The sequence below is a fragment of the Beta vulgaris genome, chromosome 5 (assembly GCF_026745355.1).
Source record: "Beta vulgaris subsp. vulgaris cultivar EL10 chromosome 5, EL10.2, whole genome shotgun sequence".
Lineage (NCBI taxonomy): Eukaryota > Viridiplantae > Streptophyta > Magnoliopsida > Caryophyllales > Amaranthaceae > Beta > Beta vulgaris.
Window position 1 is genome coordinate 10,091,713 of NC_079206.1, and position 25,276 is coordinate 10,116,988.

General features: G+C 33.1%; 1 protein-coding gene across 2 annotated transcripts; it reads left to right on the forward strand.

Moving 5' to 3' along the window:
- Positions 1–17,317: 17,317 nt before the first annotated feature.
- Positions 17,318–25,144, forward strand: LOC104892758 (hypothetical protein). 2 transcript variants are annotated; one of them, XM_010678745.4, is made up of 9 exons: positions 17,318–17,939; positions 19,032–19,122; positions 20,885–20,961; positions 21,083–21,171; positions 21,265–21,454; positions 21,604–21,785; positions 22,266–22,368; positions 22,957–23,285; positions 24,506–25,144. In XM_010678745.4, exons 1-9 carry the CDS (start codon positions 17,622–17,624, stop codon positions 24,855–24,857), a joined length of 1,731 nt encoding a protein of 576 aa, XP_010677047.2. In that variant the 5' UTR covers positions 17,318–17,621; the 3' UTR covers positions 24,858–25,144. The 2 variants fall into 2 exon arrangements, with proteins under 2 accessions (XP_010677047.2, XP_057250939.1); XM_057394956.1 differs by lacking the exon at positions 17,318–17,939 and having other exon boundaries at positions 19,041–19,144.
- Positions 25,145–25,276: the final 132 nt, after the last annotated feature.

Below are 25,276 nucleotides of genomic sequence, written 5' to 3' on the forward strand. Positions count from 1 at the left end.
ATCTTATTCGGGATGCTATACACTAATTACAGCTTGGGGTGGATAAATGCAAGATTGGAACAAACTCCATTTATAACAATTATACATAAAAAGAAATTAAAGATACATTAGGTGATTTATTAGGAACCGGATCCATGACAGTTGAAATGATATGTGAGAGTTTAACCATCAATTCACTACAACTTTAATGTTTAATGTTTCAAAATAAAACATAGTAAAGTATTTTAATTCCATTGAATTTGCTATTTTTATCCCCAATTCATTTGAAGTTTTTTTATTTAAAAAAACAACTTATCATGCCATAACGTCCATTATTCAATTTTGCATTAGATAGAATATTTCAAAAAGCTAATAAAATTAATTATGAAATTGATAAATAATAATATATTTGAGTCCGGACCAAAATACTAATTATAATGCATTATACATGCATTTCCTACAATTGCTATCTAATTTCTTCAAAAAAAAAATATATTTGTGCAATAGATTAAGGGAGGGATAAAGTGTCCATCAATACATAAAATATAACTTCTGGGAAACTTGACACTCTTATCGTTGCTCAATACGTAAAGGAATAAGTCTAGCGAGGTGATAAGCCAGAGCCATGCATTTGCTATCTCTACGCACATGAGATCAAGACACAGCTAATTTTTTTACTAATAGACAGCCTCCCTCAGATATGTTAAATGCTCTAGTCATCAAGACACTGAAGGATTTTTGAATAATGTCTTCTAGCAATGACGTGAGACATTTCCCAAAGTACATTATACTACCTCTGTTTTTTTTTAGTTGCAACGATTAGACATAAAGTGTGAGTAGAAAATGTCTAATCGTTGCAACTAAAAAAAAAAAACAGAGGTAGTACATAGGTAGGAGTTAGGACTAACAATTATTCCCATCTACACATAAATATGTTTCATGTAGATAATAGCAAGCTTGAGAAAATGATGGAGCGCGAGGGTTCAATAATAAAGCAAGGTTGGGGATGATTAGATACTAGAACTGGTATAGCTGATTATTTAATTTTTTTGGACCCCACTTGGAACCCGTCGGTAAAAAGAAGGATCTTAGTGGACCAACACTTCGCTCAGGTCAGTCAGTTCAGCTACACAGGCAAACCCTTGAAAGTGTTGGGGTTAGGAGCACAAGCGGAAACAAATTTAGAGATTGAGAAAATTGGATAAAAGATGGACAAGAAAAGTAGAAATAAACACACACAATTTAACGTGGAAAAAACCCTCAAAAAAGGTAAAAAAAAAAAAACCCACGACGACGAGCACTAATATTATCCAATATATGAAAAAGGTATGAGAGTACAATCCCAAAGGGTAACAAGAGTATGGTATGACTCTCTAACTAATATTGGATCTAATTTGAGCTAATATGTGTATGGGTATTGTGTATATAGCTCTTGTGTGTTGTGTGTATGTGTGTGTGACTTGGTACACTTGGTACCCTTGGCACAAATGTAAGTCTATGCTAAGTGGGAAATTTATAGTACAAGCAAGCTTGGAGGCCAAGCATATTAGTACAAGCCTTGAAGCCCATGCATATTAGTACAAGCCTTCGAGCCCAAGGATATCATGATCCTTGGAGGGCAAGGATAATCTTTCAAAGTCTTGGAGGCCAAGTTTATGTTATGTGTGAACACAATTTGAGGCTTACAAAGCAAGCTTGAATTAATTAATGTGGGATTTGTGACAAGAAACCCAACATTCTCCACCTTGGCACAGATTCCGTAAATACACACAAATTTCACAATTATGTATTCGTCGTACAAAACCCCGAAGGATTTTAAGCAGATATATATATACTCGCCAATTTTTTTTTTTTGTATATTTATCCGCTCCCGGTGAGAACGGTCTTCATCTGAATTTCCCAAATGCTAAAGCTAATCTTGCCATCAAATTTCTCAATATCAAATTTTGTCACCAAAGACATCTTAGATAGATAAAAAAAAAACGCTCAAACAAAACCTTTGGCTTTGATACCACTTGTTGGGTTTAGGAGCGCAAGCGGAAGCAAATTTAGAGATTGAGAAAATTGGATAAAAGATGGACAAAAAAAGTAGAAATAAACACACACAATTTAACGTGGAAAAAACCCTCAAAAAAGGTAAAAAAAATAAAACCCACGACGACGAGCACTAATATTATCCAATATATGAAAAAGGTATGAGAGTACAATCCCAAAGGGTAACAAGAGTATGGTATGACTCTCTAACTAATATTGGATCTAATTTGAGCTAATATGTGTATGGGTATTGTGTATATAGCTCTTGTGTGTTGTGTGTATGTGTGTGTGACTTGGTACACTTGGTACCCTTGGCACAAATGTAAGTCTATGCTAAGTGGGAAATTTATAGTACAAGCAAGCTTGGAGGCCAAGCATATTTGTACAAGCCTTGAAGCCCATGCATATTAGTACAAGCCTTCGAGCCCAAGGATATCATGATCCTTGGAGGCCAAGGATAATCTTTCAAAGTCTTGGAGGCCAAGTTTATGTTATGTGTGAACACAATTTGAGGCTTACAAAGCAAGCTTGAATTAATTAATGTGGGATTTGTGACAAGAAACCCAACATTCTCCACCTTGGCACAAATTCCGTAAATACACACAAATTTCACAATTATGTATTCGTCGTACAAAACCCCGAAGGATTTTAAGCAGATATATATATACTCGCCAATTTTTTTTTTGTATATTTATCCGCTCCCGGTGAGAACGGTCTTCATCTGAATTTCCCAAATGCTAAAGCTAATCTTGCCATCAAATTTCTCAATATCAAATTTTGTCACCAAAGACATCTTAGATAGATAAAAAAAAAACGCTCAAACAAAACCTTTGGCTTTGATACCACTTGTTGGGTTTAGGAGCGCAAGCGGAAGCAAATTTAGAGATTGAGAAAATTGGATAAAAGATGGACAAAAAAGTAGAAATAAACACATACAATTTAACGTGGAAAAAACCCTCAAAAGAGGTAAAAAAAAAAAAAAAAAACCCACGACGACGAGCACTAATATTATCCAATATATGAAAAAGGTATGAGGGTACAACCCCAAAGGGTAACAAGAGTATGGTATGACTCTCTAACTAATATTGGATCTAATGTAAGCTAATATGTGTATGGATATTGTGTATATAGCTCTTGTGTGTTGTGTGTCTTGGTACACTTGGTACCCTTGGCACAAATGTAAGTTTATGCTAAGTGGGAAATTTATAGTACAAGCAAGCTTGGAGGCCAAGCATATTAGTACAAGCCTTGGAGCCCAAGCATATTAGTACAAGCCTTGGAGCCCAAGGATATCATGATCCTTGGAGGCCAAGGATAATCTTTCAAAGACTTGGAGGCCAAGTCTATGGTATGTGTGAACACAATTTGAGGCTTACAAAGCAAAGCTTGAATAAATTAATGTGAGATTTGTGACACAAGAAATCCAACAGAAAGTAGGGGGATATAAGGTGATTTTCCCACTACCTCCACCAAACAAGCTTAGTTGCTGAAATTATTATATAGCCTTTGGTATTTTGTATCTTGAGTACACACTAAAAGAATAACAAAAAAAGAAATTGGTTTAGTTGTTTGAATAACTTTTGGAGGGAACTTTGTAGTCATAGAAATATAGAATAGTGAAGAAGGGAACGGTTAATTTAGGTTTATTGATATCTTTTTTATCACAGTTTTTCTGAGTAAAAGCAGCGAAGTTAATGGATTGCTATTACTGATTTCATAATTAGGGAAATCTTAGGCAAAACTTAATCGGTAACCAAATAGAAATTAATTGTGAGGACTGAAGGTTAAAATTTCCTTAAGGATGGTGATTAATCACTTCATTCCCTAATCTTTGTTTAGTTTCCAATTTTATAACAGAAACAACTATGCTGTAATTGATCATAAGAATAAATAAAAAAATTATTTTAAATAAGTCACTTTTTGCGCAGTCTTTCTATTTTAAGTCTATCTTTTGATTATCTCTGATTGAGTTGGGTATGTATGTCTGTTTTCTTCTATTGAGTTTTAACCTATTTGTGATTTATTTAGTAGAAAAAGCGAAAACGTAAACAAACTCAAGAACATGACGCAGTGAATTAATAAGGTTAATAAAATTGAGTGATATTATTGTTAATTTCATCTTTTATTTTTTAAATTATATGAAGAATGAAATATCCAAGTATCATGATTCTAATTTTAAAGGAAAAGAAAAAGTATTCAACACTTTGATATCTTTTAATGCTTTCCAAATAATAAGTAAAGATGATATTATGAGATTTTCACATAAATTAGTATGAAAAAAAATTAAACTAAAATGTTTTTTGAACACGATAGTAATTGACTTATTCCTTTTATTTTAATTACATCTTTTTATTTAGACAAAATTGACTCTACTAATAAAATGACGACGGTAGTCCATAGTTGCTTATCCTAATAATAATTTAAGGTATTGCTCTAAACTCTAGTCATTAACTAGTTCTCTTTCCATCACAATCACATCACATGGATTCCTGAATTTGATACTTGTAGAGTTGTAACAAGAATATTGTAATTTGTATGAGGTAGAGTATACTCTATTGACAACAATACCTTTTTTGTACCTTGGATTGATTTAGAGTAGATAATTGCAATCATAAAGTATCCACTAAGAAAAAGGACTGGTTCTACAGGCTTTAATAAGAGATTTATTATTTCACCTAAAACTATAAATATCTTAGATATATTTTAGGAAAAATTGACAGTAGAGGTATGAACTTTGGGTAATAATTTTTAAAAGGTCTGAACTATTAATTAACTTGTGTAGGTCCCAACTTTAGGGGGTCTTAACTTTTAGCGGGCCTTAGTGACTTAAAACTGACTTAATGGGTCATCACTTGTAAAACTTGGGTCATATCAGAAGGGTTAATTGAGGAAGGGATGTAGAAACTAGGTGAGATTTTTTAAAAAAAATCTTCAGTTTTAAGTCGTCGAGGCCCGCTAAAAGTTAAGACCTCCTAAAGTTGGTACCTACATAGGTTAATCAATAATTCAAACCTTTTAAAAATTATCACCTAAAGTTCAGACTTCTATTGTCAATTTTTCCATTATTTTATAAAACTGTACAGATAAATAATAATGTTAAACCTACAGGAAACATATTATAGAGAAAACACTCAAAACAGTAAAACTATATGATTCAAAGGTCACAATTCAAGAGGAAATAAATATGTATTGGCTAATACTGATATTACCTAACCCAAGTAGATACAAAAATAACTACATGATCGAAGTATAATGGTGATTGGCTCAGAGCTTAGATAGGGACCTATATATGGCATTATATGTTGCCCATGTTGTGGGATCCTCCATATCTGTCCTTTTGGTCCCTAAATTTCCATTAATTCTTCTCCATCGCAATAGAAACTATCTTGTTTGTTCACTTTTGTAATGTTTTTGGCTCTAAAGCGATTATTGGGACCTTAGGACAATGGACATGCTTGGTTTATCACTTGATTGGTCACATAAAAAGCAGCAATAGCACCTTCAGCCCATTCAACGTTGTGTTTACCGTAGACTGTACTAATCATGAATATATTATGCTCGAGTACTTATGTTTAGTTTTATCAAAATATAACTAATCAAATAAAGCATCATTAGCGTGATTGCGTCTATGTGTCATCCCGTTTTGTTTTTGACATAATGTGTGTAAAATATTTCAAATGTGTTAAAAGAGATTGTTTGGAGTTCTTGTTTGTAAGGGTGATTAATGAGTTGATTCAGTTTTAATTCTGGATTGATTAATATTTATTCAGATTAACCTCTTGTTTGGTTGAGCTTTTTGGGAGTTTGGAAACGGATTGGGTAATCTAAATCCAAGGCAATTAAGTAGTGAATTTGGACCAAGTGTTTGATAATACGATCTATAAATACTCTAAGCCTAATAAGTACTCCCTCCGTCTTAAAATATTATTTGCGATTCTATTTTTTCACGAGAATTAAGATAAATAGAATCTAAGAGGGATAGGTTAGATGTTTTGTTTATTTAAATATATGTTGTATGGGAAAAGATGATTTTATGAGAGATAATGAAGAATAATTGGTGAAAGAGCATTAATTGTAACACTTGGGTTGAATAAACAAAGCAAAAAAATAAAATTCAAGAAGCAAATAAATAATGAGGACACGGTTTTTCTAGACAAATTACGGGAAAATGTAGAACTAAATATAGAAACGAGAATTATATTTTGAGAAACCTATATAAAAATGAGAATTATATTTTGAAATGAATAGACTATCTAATAACATGCAGGAACACACACATTATCAATTGTCTCAGTACGATTAACAACTAGGAGAGAGAAATGTATAATATTTGTCTCGTATTCACCTACATGTTTTCCTACATTGGTTACTCTCGAGAAAGTCTTGGTAACCAACTGTTTGAGTCCAAAAAAGACTCAAACACTCAAAAAGTTACACAATGGTACCATTATAACCTGGTATTGGTATCAAATTCTTATCAGGATTGGTACCAAGCAACCTTACTTTGGTATCAAAATTTTCGGACAATGGTACCAATCTAACCTAGCATTGGTACCAAACAACACGCGCGTGAAATTTTTAAGGCTTAAAATGACCAAATTGGCCCCGTTTGAGTCCCCTAAGAGACTCAAACGGTTGGTTGCCTAGACTAACTCGTTACTCTCATACTTCCTTCAATACATTATAATTGCTTCACTGGGAGTGACACATACTTTTTTCCGTTTCTTTTTAATCTACACAGTTTTTTTTTAATCTGTTTTTTTTAATCTACATATTGTTACTTTTTCTATTTTTGGTAACATGTCACATTCACTTTCTCCTCTTCTTCCACTTATGTCATCCACTTTTTATTATTTTAATATTATTTTAATTCACTTTTTAGTTTCTCTCTTTCACTTTTTAGTGTTTCTCTCCAATTTTTCAGTTTCTCTCTCATACTTTTGTACTTCTTTATTAGTCTCCCTCTAAGTGAAGTGAATAAAATTAAAAGAAACAAAAGGAGTATATTAAGGGTACCTGTGAGGAGAGAGATAGAAACTAAAGGGACTAGGGATGGCAATCCAGTCTGAATCCGACCCTAGTCCGCTCCGATCCAAAGGAAAAAATCCGAGTTGACTCCGACAAAAAAGTAATCCGACTCCGACTCCGTTTAAAAAATCCGACTCCGAGTCGGAGGAGGGTCGGAGTCGAATCTCATAAAATAATCCGACATCCGAATCCGACTCCGACTTTGAGTCAATCAATCCTTTTTTCTTATTTATGTAATGTATTATTTATGTATAATCTGACTTCGACTTTCAGCCAATTGTATTATATATGATTTCCCCATAGAAAAAATGATTGTTAAAAATAATAGTAATAATTAGATTATTTGTACTAGATAAGATTTCCATATGATGATTAGAATAAATATTAAATTGTAATGATTAAATTATTGTATTATAGAAGACTATTTTATTATAAAAAATTGGAAGAAAGATAAGTCGGATCAGGTTCGGAGTCGGATGTTCGGATTTTAAGTCGGATGTCCGGATTTTAAGTCGGGTCGGATCTCGGAGTCAGATGTTCGGATTTTAAGTCGGGTCGGATTCGAATTTTCAAAGTCGAATGTCGGAGTCGGACTCAGATTTAAAATCCGACTTTCTGTAGGGTCGGAGTCGGATTATGCATAATCCGGTCCAAGTCTGACCCATTGTCATTGCTAAAAGGGACCCATGTAATAGAAAAATAAATACTTACCATTACCAAATAACTGATGATGCAATTAAATAAAACTTCTCAGAATGAGAAATGATACAATAATTATAATGAAATAGAGGAAGTATATATCTTTATTATTGACTAAGGGTGCGTTCTGTTCAACTTAAAAAATTAAGTTTCAGGTCCAATAAGTTCATATAAGTTCAGATAAGTTGCAATAAGGTCTAATAAGGGCAATAAGTTCCAATAAGGTCTAATAAGGTCCAATAAGTTTCAATCAGGTGCAATAAGTTCCAATCAGGTGCAATAAGTTCCAATCAAGTCTAATAAGGTCCAATAAGTTCCAATCAGGTCTAATAAGGTCCAATAAGGTCCAAAAGGTCAATGTTTAATAAACATTTGTATTATTGTCCATTATTTTGTTATTCATAATTTCATATCACTGTTAGCTGATTATGTTATTATTAGAATTTTAATTAGTACCACAATGATTACATAGTATTATACTTGTATTAGTGTCTATTATTTCATTATTTATTTGTATTATGTCTATTATTCATTATTTATTTGTATTATGTCTATTATTTTATTATTCATATTACTATTAGCTGATTATGTTATTATTAGAATTTTTTATTAAAGTACCACAATGTATAGTATTATACTTGTATTATTGTCTATTATTTGATTATTCATATTGCTATTAAATAATATTATAATCATGGTCAAATAATTAAGGTTAACAATAATAATAATTATTATAATTACTATATTTTACAATTCGTCTTTAAATAACTAGAGATAACATGTTTTCGTTACTAATAACAATGAAAGATATAAATGTTAATTAATTTTTGATTTTCTACTAGTGTTTTATAAATTCAAAACAAGACTATTAGATATATTAGTGGTGAAAGTTATGTATAGGAAAATATATAAATAGTAAATTTTTTTGTTAAATTAATTATTATAAGAGATAATTAATAATTATTATTTTTTAAAGGACGAATTATAATAATTATTACTCCATAAAAAATTTAGAGGGGTAGTATATACGTTAGTGGTAATATTTATGTTATTCATGGTCATGTTTTTGTCTAATAAGGTCAAATAAGTTTCAATCAGGTCCAATAAGGTCTAATAAGTTTCAATCAGGTCTAATAAGTTTCAATCAGGGCCAATAAGGTCTAATAAGTTTCAATAATGTCAATAAGTTCCAATAAGGTCCAATAAGTTCCAATCAGGTTCAATCAGGTCCAATAAGTTGAATCAGGTCCAATCAGGTTTAATAAGTTCCAATAAGTTCAGTTCAGGTTCAATAAGTTCAGTTCAGATAAGGTCCAATAAGTTCAGGGCCAATAAATTGAATAGAACGCACCATAAGGCATCAGAGTAGTGTTCTTATACACCCCCTTAAGCAGTTAACGTGTATTTGTGCAGGCAATTTATATACAAATTCTCGTGTTTCCCCCGTTCTAATGTAGATACCTCTTCTCGTAATTGATTTTGACCCTCTTGTTTGGTTAAAGGTAAAAATGGATTAGGATTATTTTTTTGAGAGGAAACATGCATGGAGGTGACTTATAACATAGGGAGACACCTCTACTGCATAATGACATTTTCAGCTTCGTTCGACACCTAATGGAATAAAAGTAAGGTTTTTTTTGTTTAATTTAAGTAATTATTTTGGTTTGGTTTTAATAGCGATTAGTCTAATAGATTTATGTTAGCATGTTAATACAACCGTGAAAGAAATTCACTTTCCACTCTTTCAAAATATATCAATTATTATTTAGATTTTTATAATATCAATGGTAATATTTTGAAATATCATATTATCAAAAAATATAATTCTAATTAATATCAACTTATAAATAGTTATAAAGAAATGATATATTATGCATTTAGTAAAAGATAAATTTAATATATTTACGTGATTTTGTAGATATAAAACACTAATTGAATTTTACTGAGATATAAATCTCACGAGGCACGTGTGATACATTTACATTTTTAGGTAAACTAAAAAAATTATGAAATTAGTTATACGCCAATAATTGAAATCATGTGTACGGTTGTACGCCAATAGGCAATGTACAAACAGTAGTTGAAAATTGAAATTATGTGTTTTTATCTTTGCTTAGTTATTACTATTCATTAAGGTGTCATGTCATTGTACGCTAATAATTTAGATAAACTAAAAAAAATTACAAAATTAGTTGTTACATTTTGAAACAATTTATTTTGAGACAGTTTTATATTCTACAGTTTAATTCGGTTCGGTTCAGTTTAAAACGGTTTTATCCGGTTTTATATAGTTCGGTTAAAAACAGTTTGATTCGATTCAATTACAAACGTTTTTATTCGGTATAGTCAAAAACAGTTTGAAACAGTTTTCAGTTAAATTCAGTTCATTTTCAGTTTAGTTTAAATCGATTTTCCGTGCAGTTAATCAGTTTAGTTTGTTTTCGGTTGAGTTTCAGTTTAGTTCATTGCAGTTTACTTTAATCTGATTGACTTATCGGTTTTTAACTTTTCAGTTATGGATCAATTCAATTCAGTTTATTCAATTTATTCGGTCATCAGTTTGTAGTTTAATTTCTGCTTTTCACCCAAACTGACAGCACTAGGTGGGTGTGTCCGGAGTACTTCATCATTGAGTCCATGTAATTAAGCCAAGCTATATTGCTATAACATCCTTAAATAAACAATAATACCAGTAATAATTGTGGAAAGTCAAAGGAGTGATCATTGATAAAAGTCAAACTGTTAATAAGACGGACGAAGCCCTGATACCCCGGACACGAAAAATGCACATGAAAACATGCGCCACCGAGGTAAGCAACTTGTATAGGTGTCGTGTTTATTCGATTTTTCTGACATTTTTGCTAAATGCTCGGAGGTTAATGATAAAAAAAATATATATAATTAAGATAATATAAATGTTTGTAAGTAGTAAAGCAATTCAGCATGACATCCACAACACTACAACACCACATGTACTATTATATGCTTCGTAAGTGTGAAGGATTAGATTAACTCTTTTATGATAATCATAACGTGCAACATGATATAGGATATCAGTATCTCCAAATCTCATAGTTCAACAATATATATGTGTGAAAGTGATGTAGATTTCCATTTCATCTCAATAATAGTAGATCCATGAATAATTTAAATCCTATTTCATTGTCTAGGTAATAAAGCATAACTTGAAGTAGACGTGGCCAATCGGCAGTTTGGACAGGTTCAATCGACAGGCTGAAAATCTGAAATAGGTTGGCCTAGCTCGCCATGGCTCAGGAGTGGACCACAAATATCGTAGGCCGGACGGGCTGGTTTGATGGGGTGATTTGCTCGACCACAACGGTCCGAGTGGACTTTCGCGGTTCATGGAGAGTGTTTGGGGGTCATCATGTGTTTGATGGGCTGGATTGGGCTAGCTATTTAAAAAAAAAAAATCGTTAAAACAAATAAATTAAGCATGAGTCGATAAGTAATGTTAATGACATATTAATATATAGCATTTACTGTATAATTTTGGCCTTATAATATTTTTTATCATAATGTTAAATACTTGATGTTGGAAAATTTATAGTGTAATGAGTTTTTTAAGTTCATATAGTATTATACTAGAAGAGGAGGAGGTCTAGTATACTAAGATTAGATGACGTGAAACTCGCAAAAACAACAAGCTAAACAGGAAGGTTGTCACGGGTTGCTACTTGGGTGTTGGCGTGGCTCGCGATCCTTTTCGTGGGTCGCGGCGTACTTCCTGATTCGGAGCGTGATTTTTTGTGTGGACGGTTTGTACCCATTGTATTCTGTACGTTTATCATTTTAATGACGTTTGAAAAGTTAATCCGGAAAATTAGAAGGATATTCAAGTAATAACTACTCTAATATAAGAAGGTAATATAGATACAACCTTTGACATTCATTATGAGAGGTTGAGAAAATTTTCAGTTTTCATCACATTATAATTAACTTGATTTATCTCAAGTGTTCTTCACAAACAACAAACACAAAGTTTTTGTTGATTCACTTACAAGATCTTCTTTGTGAATTGTTTTCTCCATTGTTTCTCATTGGTTATTTCATGCTAACCTATTGATCTTAGAGGGGTGAAATTAAACTGAAATAGGAAAACGTAGTTTTCGTGCCTTGGAGTGGTATATTCGGTTCCTTTTTTTTATCATACATCTAACACTTAACAATTGGAAAGTAATTTAAACATATAATGGGTAGTAATTTTCATGATCAATAACATTTATTTTTATTATCATTATATCTTACTCATTACAATCTACATTTTCATAGTAATTAATTTAAAAACTGATAGAAATATTAACGGTTTTGCGGGTTGGTCTGGTTCGTGGGAAGGGTTGGGCGGTTTTTCCAACGGGCTAAGCTCAAAAAAATTAACCCATGATCCATCCATCAATTTCACGATTCTAGACCGGACAATTCATGAGCCTGGCCCCACATGATTCACGAGGCATGCTAGGGTGGGTGGACTGGTAAAGTTTTATACTTCGTTTTGTGTGTGATGAGAGTAAGTTATGATTATATTACAGATTTTCTCAAATATACTTACTAACCATGTCTCTCCAGGCCTTTTACGCTTATATTATATACTCCCAATGTTTTATCCCCCTCCTTCAATATTGGTTTGGTAAAGTAAGGAGGTTATTTTCTTATCCCTATCCATACCAAAATTATATTGAGAAAAACTATTACAAGAATAGTCATATATTTTTTTTGAAAGAGAAAGTTCATTAATTGAATGTCAAACGGTATCCACAATAAATATTAAAGAAAAACAAAATACAATTAAACAAGGCTAAATCAAATTCGCTTTCGAAAAAACTACAATGAACCATATCGAGCAATAATACAACACATCCCCCTTGTATTTGCTGAATCAAGCAGTTATTGATGAAAAAATTTATCATTCTAACATAGTTTAGGAAGAACATTCTTGATCGGGTCATGTTTACCGCATTCGAGATTCCAATACCTTCATATTGTGTCTCGAACTTCAACCAATGAGAACAACTTCTCACACCTAAAATTCTAAAAACCATACTCACAACTCCCATAAGAGAGAAGGAGATCTTCACAACAGAGACTAAAATCTCACAAAGAGATACTAATTTATTCAACAAAATAATAAAAAGAACTAAAAACTGAATATAAAAGGGAAAAAGAGGTAGGAGAGGCTAGGATTTTAGAGAGAAAAGAAGGGGGGGGGGGGCTACAAGAATAGTCATATACTCCCTCCGTCCTAAATAGAGTGTCCACTTCTTTTGGACACACTCACACAAGTATATTAAGAATAAATCATGTGTAGGACCTTAGTTGTATTAAATCATACTCCCTCCGTCTCATAATACAGTGCTTGTTTCTCTTTTACACGTTGTTCAAGATAAATATTTGACCATCAAAATCTTCGATTTCTTATTAATAAAAATTATAAAAAGTTCATATTGTGAAAGTACACATTGAGGCGAATCTAAGAAGATCCCACATGAATATGTTTTCTAATATATACAAATGAAAATCTTTGGTCAAAGATTTTAAAATTTGTCAAGAGAGAGAAATAAGTACTCCCTCCGTCCCAAAATATAGTTCCCATTCCCTTTTTTCACGATAATTTATGCAAGTAGAATCTAAGAGAGATAATAAAGATTTTTTATTTATTTAAATAAATGTTGTATGGGAAAAGATGATTTTAGGAGAGAGAATGGAGAATAATTGGTGAAAGAACATTGATTGTAACATTTTGGTTGAATAAACAAAGGAAAAAACAAAATTCAAGGAGCAAACAAATGATGGGACACGGTTTTTCTAGAAAAATTACCGAAAAATGTAGAACTATATATAGAAATGGAACTATATTTTGGGACACCCAAAATGGAAATGAGAACTATATTTTGGGGCGGAGGGAGTACCATATTATGGAATGGATGGAGTAATTAAATATAGAAGTTGATACACTTTTATGGATTGTTTATTCATGAGAGAGAATGTGGATCATATGAGAAAGTGGGTGATATTATAAAAGTTGAAAGTAAAATAATATTTTAATTGGTGGACCCATACCAAATAAGAAAATAGAAAATCTATTTGGGAGAAACATAAATGAAAAAATGAGCACTCTGTTCAAAGACGGAGGGAGTATAAGAGGCCCACAACTAGAAGTTTTTCCGTAATAAAAGTATTATTGGTTATTTTAGAATATTGTATAGTTGAAATTAGAAAAATTTATGTATAAAGTTTATTGAAACTATGAGACAAAGTCAAATTGAGATTTATTATCCTTACACCACCATTAATTCTAACCAACAAACAACAAACAACAAACATATTGTAACAATATAACTAGTCCACTAAAATTATTATTATCTATTCTCTTCATTTCATTTTTACTTTTTCTGAGGAAAAATAAGAAAAATTTAGCATAAAAATAAGAAAAGACTAATAAGTTAGAATTTTTTTTTTAATGAATTAAGACAAGTTAAGATAAAATGAGATGAAAGAAAAAACCTTTAACAAATAGGATTTTATAAATGGAAAAATTGACACCAACATTCTCAATTATGATTAGTCGACGGTTTTTTATTAACAGCCCTATCTATTAATTATCCCGGAATGGTCCCAACGTTTTGGGGGTATCTTCTAAAAATAGTCCCATATGATTATTTTCTTGTCAAACAAGTACACAAATTTAAAGGTTTCCATCGATTATGGTCAAAAACTGAAAGAAATGAGAGGAAAAAAAACTAGTGTTTGGTCAAAATAGAAAAATCATATTATCTTTGTTCTAATAATTAGTAGCTTAGGACTATTGTTGAAAGATATCTCTAAAAGTTGGCACCATTTTGAGATAATTAATAGTTGAAACTGTTAATAGAAGACCAACCATAATGGAGCCCATTTACATCAATTTTTCCTTTCATAAATTATGTTTAAATTGAAATGAAAGTGAGATGAAGAGAACAAATCTTTTAGAACAAAAAATGAGATAAACAGATCTTTGTTATTTAAACCCTAATCCATATCTTGGAAATTTCATAAATTATGTTCTAATATAAATGTATTTCTATCCTTGAAAAACCCTAAATTCCCACTTAGCCAGACCTGAGCTCTGGTGAGCAATAATTATCATGATTTTCAAAAGTTTAACATTGTTAGCATCTTTGTCAAAAAGCTTAGTGAATTGATCAATTGTTGAGTGATGGGGCCAGTGGAAGAATTAAAGAACATTTATTAGTCTATAGAAACCTTAAAATTAGCAGATGATAAAGTGCAATTTTTTTTAGCATTATATATATATAAAAACAGTAAAAAAAAAGACAACAAGCTTCTTGATTAAAGTCAAAAAAAATTTAGTAGCATTGTATACACTTCTTTGAGAACTCTTTCAGTCGAATTTTGTAAGACATGGCTGAATCAAAAGTAAAACAGTACACCCATTCACCTTATGAGACTGGAAAAACAATTAGGTGATTTTTGGTATGTGTAAAATACTAAACTTAGCAGTAAAGTACTCAAAAGATACCAAAGTGTAAATAGGAGTACATCAAAAGCAACAGGCTTCATAAAGACCTTTGAGAAATAACTAAGTGAATTATCTATGTAAATCTATTGCCTAAATTTAATACTTCCTCCGTTTTTTTTAGATGTTACACTTTCTATTTTAGGAAGTTTTAAATTAGATGTTACACTTTTATTTTGGGTAATAGCTTCTCTCTATCTCTCTCCTATCACATGTTCACATGGGACCTTTTGTTTTTCATTCTCTCTATCTCTCTCCTCTCCAAAAATTACCTAGGAGTCCGTGATTTGAAAAGTGTAACATCTAATAAAAAACGGAGGAAGTACTTTTTTTGAAGGTAAGAAGAAATTTTATTGGCGGCTCTTGCAGAGGGCCCTTGTCCACAGGCCCGTACAAGCCAAATTCCCACCTACTTATCTCTTGGCTCTCCTCCTTAAATCCCAAGCAAATGCTTAGGTAGGAATTAAATCCTAAATTTTGCTACGAAAGATAGGAAAGTTCATCACTTAAGTCACCCCTAATTCCTAAACCGATCTTTATATTTAACCTAATTTTTAAGAATTTAAAAATAAAACGTAGTTTATTTCCTTTGGAAAAATTCACATGAGATTCATAAAAACTGATCCTTTCGTGTCTGTCTTAACTCTTAAGAGTATGAATATTGGGAGTTTGAAGCAGAGTCTTGAGCAAAGACCAAGAGTCTTGAGCTAAGACTATGCAATAATGTTGAAATAAAAAGTTGAGAGTCTTAGACTCTTGGAGTGGGTTTGATAATTCATGACTTCATGCAAGAGGTTAAATTTCTAGGCCACTTATAACTTGACATTTGTCATTTCTTTTTCTTTTTTTGTTAAATTCATTTAAAACATATTATGTAGAGACTCTGAAGGATAAAGTATAAAATAGGAATGAGTCTAAAGTGAGTCTGTAAAATTAATAAGTAGTGAAAAGATGACGTGGCCCAGTCTAGAGTTTGGAGTCGAGTTTTAGGAATAAATTCACCCTTTTCCTTTTGGAAAAGTTTTAACAAGAAACTTGTTCGTAGGTCACATTTGGCAATAATTTTTCGTAGTGGTTACAAGTTTGTCCAAACCAAAACACAATCCAATATAAAAAAATCATATTGTGCAAGTATATACTCCATATTTTAAAACCTTTATCTTAAATGAGACGAGATTCTTTCGAATCATTATGGCCTTATTTTGCAATTAGAGGTTAGCTGCTTTAATTAGTTGCATAAGTGGTTAGCTAATTTTATAGCTTTTTTTACTAGATTGTATGTGTGAAAGTGTTTGGTAGATAATCATTAACTGATTGGTGATTTATTAGGTGAAATGACCAATAAAAATATTAGAATAATTTATTGGTGGTTCTTTTGGGTAAAAGGTAGTAAATTTGACCAACTTTAGGATATTATTTATTACACAACTAAATTCACAAATCTCTCTTCCAAAAAGTTCCTACTAGTAACTTTTTGGAAATTAGCCTTTGGACTCAAGTCGCTCTTTTAATACTCTCTCAAGTCTCAACCAAAAACTCTTATTACAGATTTGGTCTAGTAAAAATACTCTATTCTTCTCGAACCTATCTTTTTATCCCAAAATTCTCTCAACCAATACCCCTCATAAGAATTGGAGATTTTAGTTCTTACATAAACGGTCACGACTTGTTGAAAAGGGAAAATAGTAGTAAGAAATTTGGTCTTTTACTTAGGTATTGTAATCTTAAAATGAAAACTCGAGGAAAAGAATTATAGAGTATCTCATTTTAGGTTTGATATTTTTTAAAAAAAAGATAAGGAGAAACCTTGACAAATTGAGGGAAAAAGGGAATTTCAACCTGCTAAAAATGAGAATTAATTCCAAGACTTTCTAAATCGGGAGAAAAGCTCTAATCACTGTGCTATCCCTCAATCTCATTTTAGGTTTGATATGGTGCCTTAGATAATTAGTGAAATTAAACTAGTTTTACCAAAATATCTTTGGAAAAAGAGTAATACTTGTTGTCGAGTGAGTAATAAATAATACTTCTTCCTTGTCCATCTCTTGTCTTGCCCTTTTTTTTCACACCCTACCACTTAAATGTGCCTTTTTTCTTCTCTCTCTCTCTCCTCTTTAGTACCCACACTCTGAAACCCAGCTCTCAACTCTTTAGATCACCTCCATTAAATTCAAACGCACAACATGTAAAGTCATAATTATAACTGGGCACTGCTTCAAATTTTGTACAACGCTCTTCTTTCACAGTTTCAGTGCCCCCCCAATTTAATTTAGGGTTCCAATACATTTTTGAAACTTGGAGAACAAATTCATTATTATCATTGTTCATTGATTGAGAAAAAAAAAACATGGGTGTTGCAGGAATCAACCCAGCGTTGGGGGAATTTGGGTTGGTAAATACTACAACAATGAATGGTAATGTGAATGTTAATATCAACATTAGTAATGGAAATGGTACAAGTGATCTCAAAGACCAGAATTTGTTGAAGCTTCAAAAACACCATATTTCTTGCTGGAAATCTCAAAGGAAGCCATTATCATGGTCTTTTGTTTGTGGGATTATGTTATTTGCACTTGGTTTGATTTCTTTATTTACTGGCCATGTTGTTTCTGATCTTGAGTACTACTCTCACCGCTTGATTAAACCTCACTTGATCACCAAATGGGTACTTTTTCTCTCTCTTCATTTTGCCTTATTTTTTTTAATTATTTTCACTTTTTATGGTAAAAAAGTAAAAATGAAATTATGGGTTTGTTGGGTTTTTTGCTGTATTTCTTTTCATGGGATTGGATGATAAATTGGAATTTGGAATGCATCAATGAAATGCTGAGCTGCTTTCTGTTTCTTACTTTGAATTTTATTTAATTTTGCTGGTTTTTTTTCTATGAAATTTGATTTGATTTATAGTATATAAGTGAAAACGTATACTGAATTCTGGCTTTCAGGTTGGAAAATTTCTAGTAATTTTTGGCAATATTGAAGTGAGATTAATGACGCAATAATGGGTTTCCTTTTTGAGAAATGAATCAGCTTGGAAAATCTCAGTTGTATACCTTCTTAAAAATGAAATTTTGTTGCTTTGTGTAAATCTCTGTCGTTTTCTCATCATCTCCTTCTATCTACTTTTCTCTAGAACTACAATAACATAATGCCTTCCATATTAGGTTTGGTGATTCTATTATATTGGTTTTTTTGAATAAATTAATACCTTTTTTAGGAATGTAATTTCTTTTTAGAATACAAGGTTTGGGCAATGGAGAACAATTTTAGACTGATTGAACATGACCTGGAATTGCCTGAGCTTGTCTTAATTTTTTGAGAGTAATGTGTGGAAGTAGGCTGCATACTGGAATGTGCATAACTTCTTGTATTCTGAGGTGTTAAGCAGTCTCTTAAACACATTCTAGCTGAAATTTATCTTCCACCTAGTTGGCTAGCTGACCTAGCTGACTGCGAAAAGGAGAAAAGGAAGCATTTCGTGTTCCGACAATAGAAGTTACTTCTTTGATTTCTCTACAATGTTATGCCTTTGCTTGTGTTCAGTCACTACTTCTTTTGCTCCATGGCCAAGTTAACCTAGCGTAGCAAGGGGGTTACATGTATTCCTTATGCTGTGTTTGGTTGCTGATATATGGCAACCACATCTTCCCTTTCCGTGGTCTAGTTACCCTAGCATAACAAAGCACTGAAACTGATTTTTGTAAAGAAGATGGATTATATTTGTGTATGAAAGTAGCGTTATTGCTTTGTTTTGTAGGCTAGGAGCCATCATGAACCAATAAATATATGGAAATCAAAATATACGGATGCTTACTATGGATGCAGTAGAAGAGGCCGACATTTTCGTTGTAAGTCACTATTATTTCCTGGGTAAAGCTGCCTTTGCTATTTCTTCATTATTCTCTTCGCCTCTGTTGGTTAATGGAAGCTTTTAGTTCTACTCAATGTTCGATTAATAATTTTTTGTCATTTCTTTTGCATCTGTTGGGAACATGTATTGTAGTTGTGAACCAAGTGATAGAACACATTGGCATGTCCTGCAATTATTTTGCTCCTATATTATCTGCCTCTTTTTGTGATCTTTACTCCTTAAGGTTTTTGGTTTGATACTCGGTTTCTAATTGGTTATGAACTTACGCTGATTTTACTCTGTTCTGAAACTATTCTATATTTATCTGGCCTTTTTGGCATTAATTATGTTCATATGGAGCTCTTTGTGAAGTAAAATAAACTTTTGTTACTCTCGGTTGCTGATTGATTGATCAATCTAAGATCACTAAGGAGACTTTCAGACGGTTCATAATGCTTACAGTGTCATTGAGCTGATGCATTTGTTTTCCACCAGGAGTCTTTAGTATCTTCCTAGGGTATTGTGCCTGCTGCCACCTGAAGCGGGGTTGTTAGGGTCAGATTTACATAGTCTTGGCTTTGCTTAGGGGACTATTCCGACAGATGATAAGAAGTGAAGTGAAATCTAAGTGTATGTCATATCAGAGAAAAATGATTTTTTTTTTTTCTGTGGATGTTGGCATTTAAAAATGTAGAAGATACATTTTGGCAAGTGGAGTAATGCAACATCAAGGAAGTGATGTAGATGTATGCAGCCTTAGCCCAGGCAGTTGGACTTGTGAAGAGGGCAGTTTTGACATTCTGTTCTTGCTTGCACAACCAATACCTGTAAATATATAAATTTTTTAAAAACAAAACAGAGGTTCTGTCACTTTCTGGAGATCAATGGTATCACTTTTCCCGTCTTCAGTCTGTTCCAGTCTATATCTCCAACGTCATTCTGACACATGGATTGCAGAAAAGTCTGTTGAAAACAAACGCTATGTACGACACATTCTGGATGTCAGCGGGATGACTTGCTCATTAAATCATTTTCTGTCCGGGACTCTGGTCCTTTAAGTCATTTATGACATCGTAAACGGCTAATATAAATAAAATGGCTACCACAAGAAGAAACACATAGAGAAGAGGGAAAACATAATTAGGTGTTACAAAATCTTACCATCTTGTTTTTGAATTACTAACTTAGTGTGCTACCACCACATGATCCACCCTTCATTGACCACCATGGAACAGCTGAATGTTACTTCTTTTCTTCCAGTAGTTGATAGGGCATCTTGACTTGAAATGGTATTTTATGAAGTAAGTATATCAGTTAGCTATCTCATGTTAAATATTTGAGAACTTCAAAATGACATTTGTTATGTTTTATTGGTAATAAGAAGAAACAGATGGAGGGAAAGGGAACCTTTTGGTGTTGAAAAGCTCTGCCCTTTTGTTTGTGGATGAACAACTTCGAATGTTTGATGCCTGTCCTGAGTCCTCTTAATACACCCTGCACTGACCGTAGCACAGCTGAACTGTTTTTTCTTTCTTTTTGTAGGCGACAGTTAATTCTTGTGCTTTAACTAATCAGGGTAGTTAAAAATTTAAGTTTACTTCAGAATATCATCTCATCTTAACAAATTCTTTTCCTACTGCTTTTTCGAACTTTGAAATGGCTAATCAATGAATTTGAAATTGTATAATTAGATTTTCATGAGTTGAGTTGGGTTCTTACTTTATTGTACCTCATTTAATGCTCTGCCTGATTCAATGTAGCTGCTATTCCTCAACGATTTTCAAATGGCTATTTGCTTATTGCAACCAGTGGAGGGTTGAATCAGCAGAGGACTGGGGTAAGTGGGGAGGTCTTTCATGCTTTCTGTTCATCTTTCAATATGCAATAGGTCTTGTGACTTTCCTTGTTTATTGTTCATGCTCCTTTTATTGGGATTTACAGTCTTATCCTTTTCACAGATAACAGATGCTGTCGTTGTAGCTCGTATACTTAATGCTACTCTGGTTGTTCCCTCATTGGACCATAATTCCTATTGGAAAGACGACAGGTATGTGGATTATCATGAAATAGAGCATGGTTCTCCAAGACTAATGTGACCATATGCTGGTTGTCTTACGTCCCCATTTTCCTTGGTATGCAGTGACTTCGCTGACATTTTTGATGTTGACTGGTTCATATCTTCTCTTGCAAAGGATGTGAAAATTGTGAAAAGAATTCCTGACAAAGTCATGAGATCTATGGAAAAGCCCCCATATACTATGCGAGTTCCTAGAAAATCAACTCCTGAAGATTATATAGAGCTAGTATTGCCAATACTATTGAGACGACGTGTAAGAGAACTTTTCTAATCTTCTGCTTCCTAATATTGATCTAACTATAGTTCCATTATACGCCGTCCGTCCTCAGATAAACTTCCTATTAAGCTTAGGCTTGCATTTTGATTTTGAGGAGCTTACGAATAATACTTAAAAATGTGCAGGTTGTGCAGCTGTACAAGTTTGACTACAGGCTAGCCAATGACCTTGACCCAGAGCTTCAGAAGTTGCGTTGTCGAGTTAATTTTCACGCACTAAGATTTACAAAACCAATACAGGAACTTGGTTCAAGGATTGTGATGAAAATGCGTGAGATGGATAAGCGATATATTGCAGTTCATTTGAGGTTTGTTTGATCTTGCTGTGGAACACTTATAAAATGGGTGCGAGGGGGGGGGGGGGCAAAACTTATATTTATTAAATTTAATATTTTCCTATTTTCTGGTTGTAATCTATCTCCATACAAAGAAAAAAATATTTTTTGAGAAGGTCCTAAATAGTTGGCTGCTCACTTGTCTTGTAGAAGGATTTTACACTTAAATTTCTTCCACCATTGACTCAAGAGTCACGACTGCTATTTAAAGCGGACGCTGCTATTAGTGAGGCAATTATATTGGGGGGAAAAGTTGGATTTTAGCTTTGCTGTACTTAAATGTTCATATTCATTATTCTTCATGCATCAGCCAATTCTTATGTCAGTCACATCATGCCAGTTTTGATGTGTTCATTTCTACACCTATGCTAATGCACCCAAAACAAAAATATGTGCAAATAAAGGTGATGCAATTTCAAGCCACCAATTTATATTAATCCTATACTACTGCAGGTTTGAACCTGATATGCTTGCATTTTCTGGGTGCTACTATGGTGGGGGTGAAAAGGAAATGAATGAACTTCGTGAAATCAGGAAACGATGGGACACGTTACCAGTGAGTTTCATTCTTTCTCATCCTTTTCATGTTTTTCTTTCTGTTCGATTGTTTTCTTATCACGGTCTTGGGTAGTAATCCATATAGTTTTCGAAGTATTTATATAAATTTACCAAGTATGTCTTGGTCTAGTGGTTTGAGCATGTGCTCGTGACCTTAAGTTCATGAGTTCAAGTCCTATCTAGGGGAACTGTGGATGGGATTTCCGTACCCTTTCCCCTTCGTCAAGGTGCCTGGGCTCAAAACTGTGCTGGGAGTACCCTGGATGAGGCCCAATATCATTACCAAAACGAAAAATAAGTCTATTAGAATTGATCTTACGACAGAGTTGATTGTTTAACCAACACCAATTGGAATTTAGTAAATTGAAAATTACTGTGATACCTCTTTGATAAATTGTGGAAATATTAAGTTAAAACTCATGGATTTGATTTTAATTTAAATGTCAACTTGCCAACTGATGCATATAAGGAAATCATAGTGTCTTCTCACTTCTCAGACAGTAACTGTGATAATTTTGAAGCAAATGGTTCTTATTTTGCTCATGATTTTAAGCTTCTTCTTGCTAATATTCTCTATGCTGTCTAGGATTTGAGCCCTCTTGAAGAGCGTAAAAGAGGAAAATGTCCACTTACTCCTGAAGAAGTTGGTGTATTGCTACGAGCACTTGGGTTTAAGAATGATACCTACCTTTATGTTGCGTCTGGTGAAATTTACGGTGGGGAAGCAACTCTACAACCTCTTCGGGAGCTTTTCCCAAACTTTAACACGAAAGAGGCCCTTGCTGGTGAGGAGTTGAAATCTTTGATGCCCTACTCTTCTCGTCTTGCTGCCATTGACTACATAGTATGTGATGAGAGTGATGTATTTGTCACCAACAACAATGGGAATATGGCAAAAATACTTGCAGGTCGCAGGTAAGACTCAAATTTCTTAGCCTAATTTTGCAAGCAAACATCGTTAAGATTTGTAATACCTGTTGATGAAGGTTTCTTGTCTCGCTGCCCATTAAGAGTTTGAAATGTCATGTCAGAAAAAGTAGAGAAAAGATTGAAATGCAGGTAGAGTTCACAGGCTTGAGGATTGAAAATTGTATTAGGAATTCTAAGAAACAACATATAATATGGATTCATCTAGTTGGCGGAGTCCGGGTGGCTGTGCCTCTGGGGGTATATATATATACAAGTAGCAAACCTCTCTGAAAGACACAAGTGACACCTTTTTGAAATGGCTCTCAGTAAAAGTGCTAAAAATGACAAACAGTTTAACTGGATAATAATAGAAAATAAGCTTAGCAGTAATAATTAATGAATAGTTGAAACAGAAAAAAATATCCAAAAGTAAGGAACAAATAGGGTAAACAGACTAAACATACACATAGGAGTTGGGAGGAAGAAGAGGGGTGGGGAGTTGCTGGACATCGACACTTGCATCGGCTAAGAATCCATACTCGAAGTTGGAAGACACATGTAAAGTGCACTAGAACAGTGTTAACTTAAATGGCTACACTGCGCATCTATACTGAATACTTTGTTGAATGTATGCTTCTGAGAGTTTACATGATTCGATCGACGAAAAATAGAAGTTTCTTTGACCATGCAAATAGCAATGTTGGTACTTAATTGAAAAAACCTGCATAATTCTGGGCGTGTTTTACTGTTATGTAGCTATTGTCCACAAGATGCATGCTATATATACATAAGAATGTTTGCTTTCTATTAGAATGCCATTGCCAATAACTTGTCAAATTGGCATTGTCTTTAACAATAGACATGAAAAGATGATTAATGTTAAGAAGCTATGAGGTCTTTTATATAGAAGTAAGGCTCATCTTGATACTCTCATATTAATTATGCTTTAAATGCTATAATTTTAGCACCAATACTGGTGTAGCAAACACCCCAACCTTCCCTTTTCACCCCAAAATAAAAAAAAGAAAAAAGCTACCTAGATGAGGGGAAGATTGATGGACTATGGAACATGAGAATTCAGATAAAGCGATCAATCAAATCTTATCTTGTAGAAATTGGCAAATCTTGTCCTTTTTTGGTTTCGTTCACCTTTTGGTTAATGATGCATAGTGCAATGACTTTTTACTTCCCGAGACCTAACTCTGAGCAATCGGCCATTTATTTAGGAGATATATGGGTCACAAGAGGACGGTTAAACCAAATGCAAAAAGGCTTAGTGCGTTATTCATGTCAAGGGATACAATGGATTGGCGCATTTTTGCTAAAAAGGTTAAGTCAGCCCAGAGGGGATTCATGGGTGAACCAGATGAAATGAAGCCAGGAAGAGGCGAATTCCATGAATTTCCAGCTGCTTGCATATGCAGGAGACGAACTAAAGGACTTACAAATGGCACTAGTGAAGAAGGTGACATATCTGAGAGTGAGAGATGGCATAGATTCAACAATACAGATGCTATTGCGGAGAAGTTTGGATCTTTAAGAGATGGAGAAGATGATGAGTTTTTGCCTAGATTGTGATCACACTATCCTCAAAGTAACATCAGGATAAATTCATTTTTCTCTGAATGGATTTTGGTCAACGAAATCTGAGTTAGATTGATGTAAATATCAGTTAGAATACTCTGATGACCTCCAATTGTTTATAAATGCTTTTTTGCAGCTTATGTAGCTACGGCTCAAAATTGCATTCTTTTTGAGTGATTAGTCCGCCTAGCATTAGGCCTTGGGTGTCGGTTGTTTGACATACTCATTGCTATAGCAGAAGTGCTAAGGCAACTTTTGTATCAATATGTTCATTCTTTTAAGTATTGTTTGTTAGTTGGCATGAAAAATGACTATTCTATTCTCATTTAGTCACCATTATCAACATTCTTCAAAATTAATACTAAAACTTGCTGGTGTAGCCGTGTACTGTGTAGGAGTAATAAACTTGAAGT

What these genes read in the sequence shown, in the direction of transcription:
- LOC104892758 (XM_010678745.4), top strand. Translation starts at nt 17,622, where the DNA reads ATGGGTGTTGCAGGAATCAACCCAGCGTTGGGGGAATTTGGGTTGGTA. An exon ending in AAGAGGCCGACATTTTCGTT is followed by an intron (nt 19,123 to 20,884) that starts GTAAGTCACTAT and finishes GATTCAATGTAG; the next exon opens with CTGCTATTCCTCAACGATTT. An exon ending in TATATTGCAGTTCATTTGAG is followed by an intron (nt 21,786 to 22,265) that starts GTTTGTTTGATC and finishes ATACTACTGCAG; the next exon opens with GTTTGAACCTGATATGCTTG.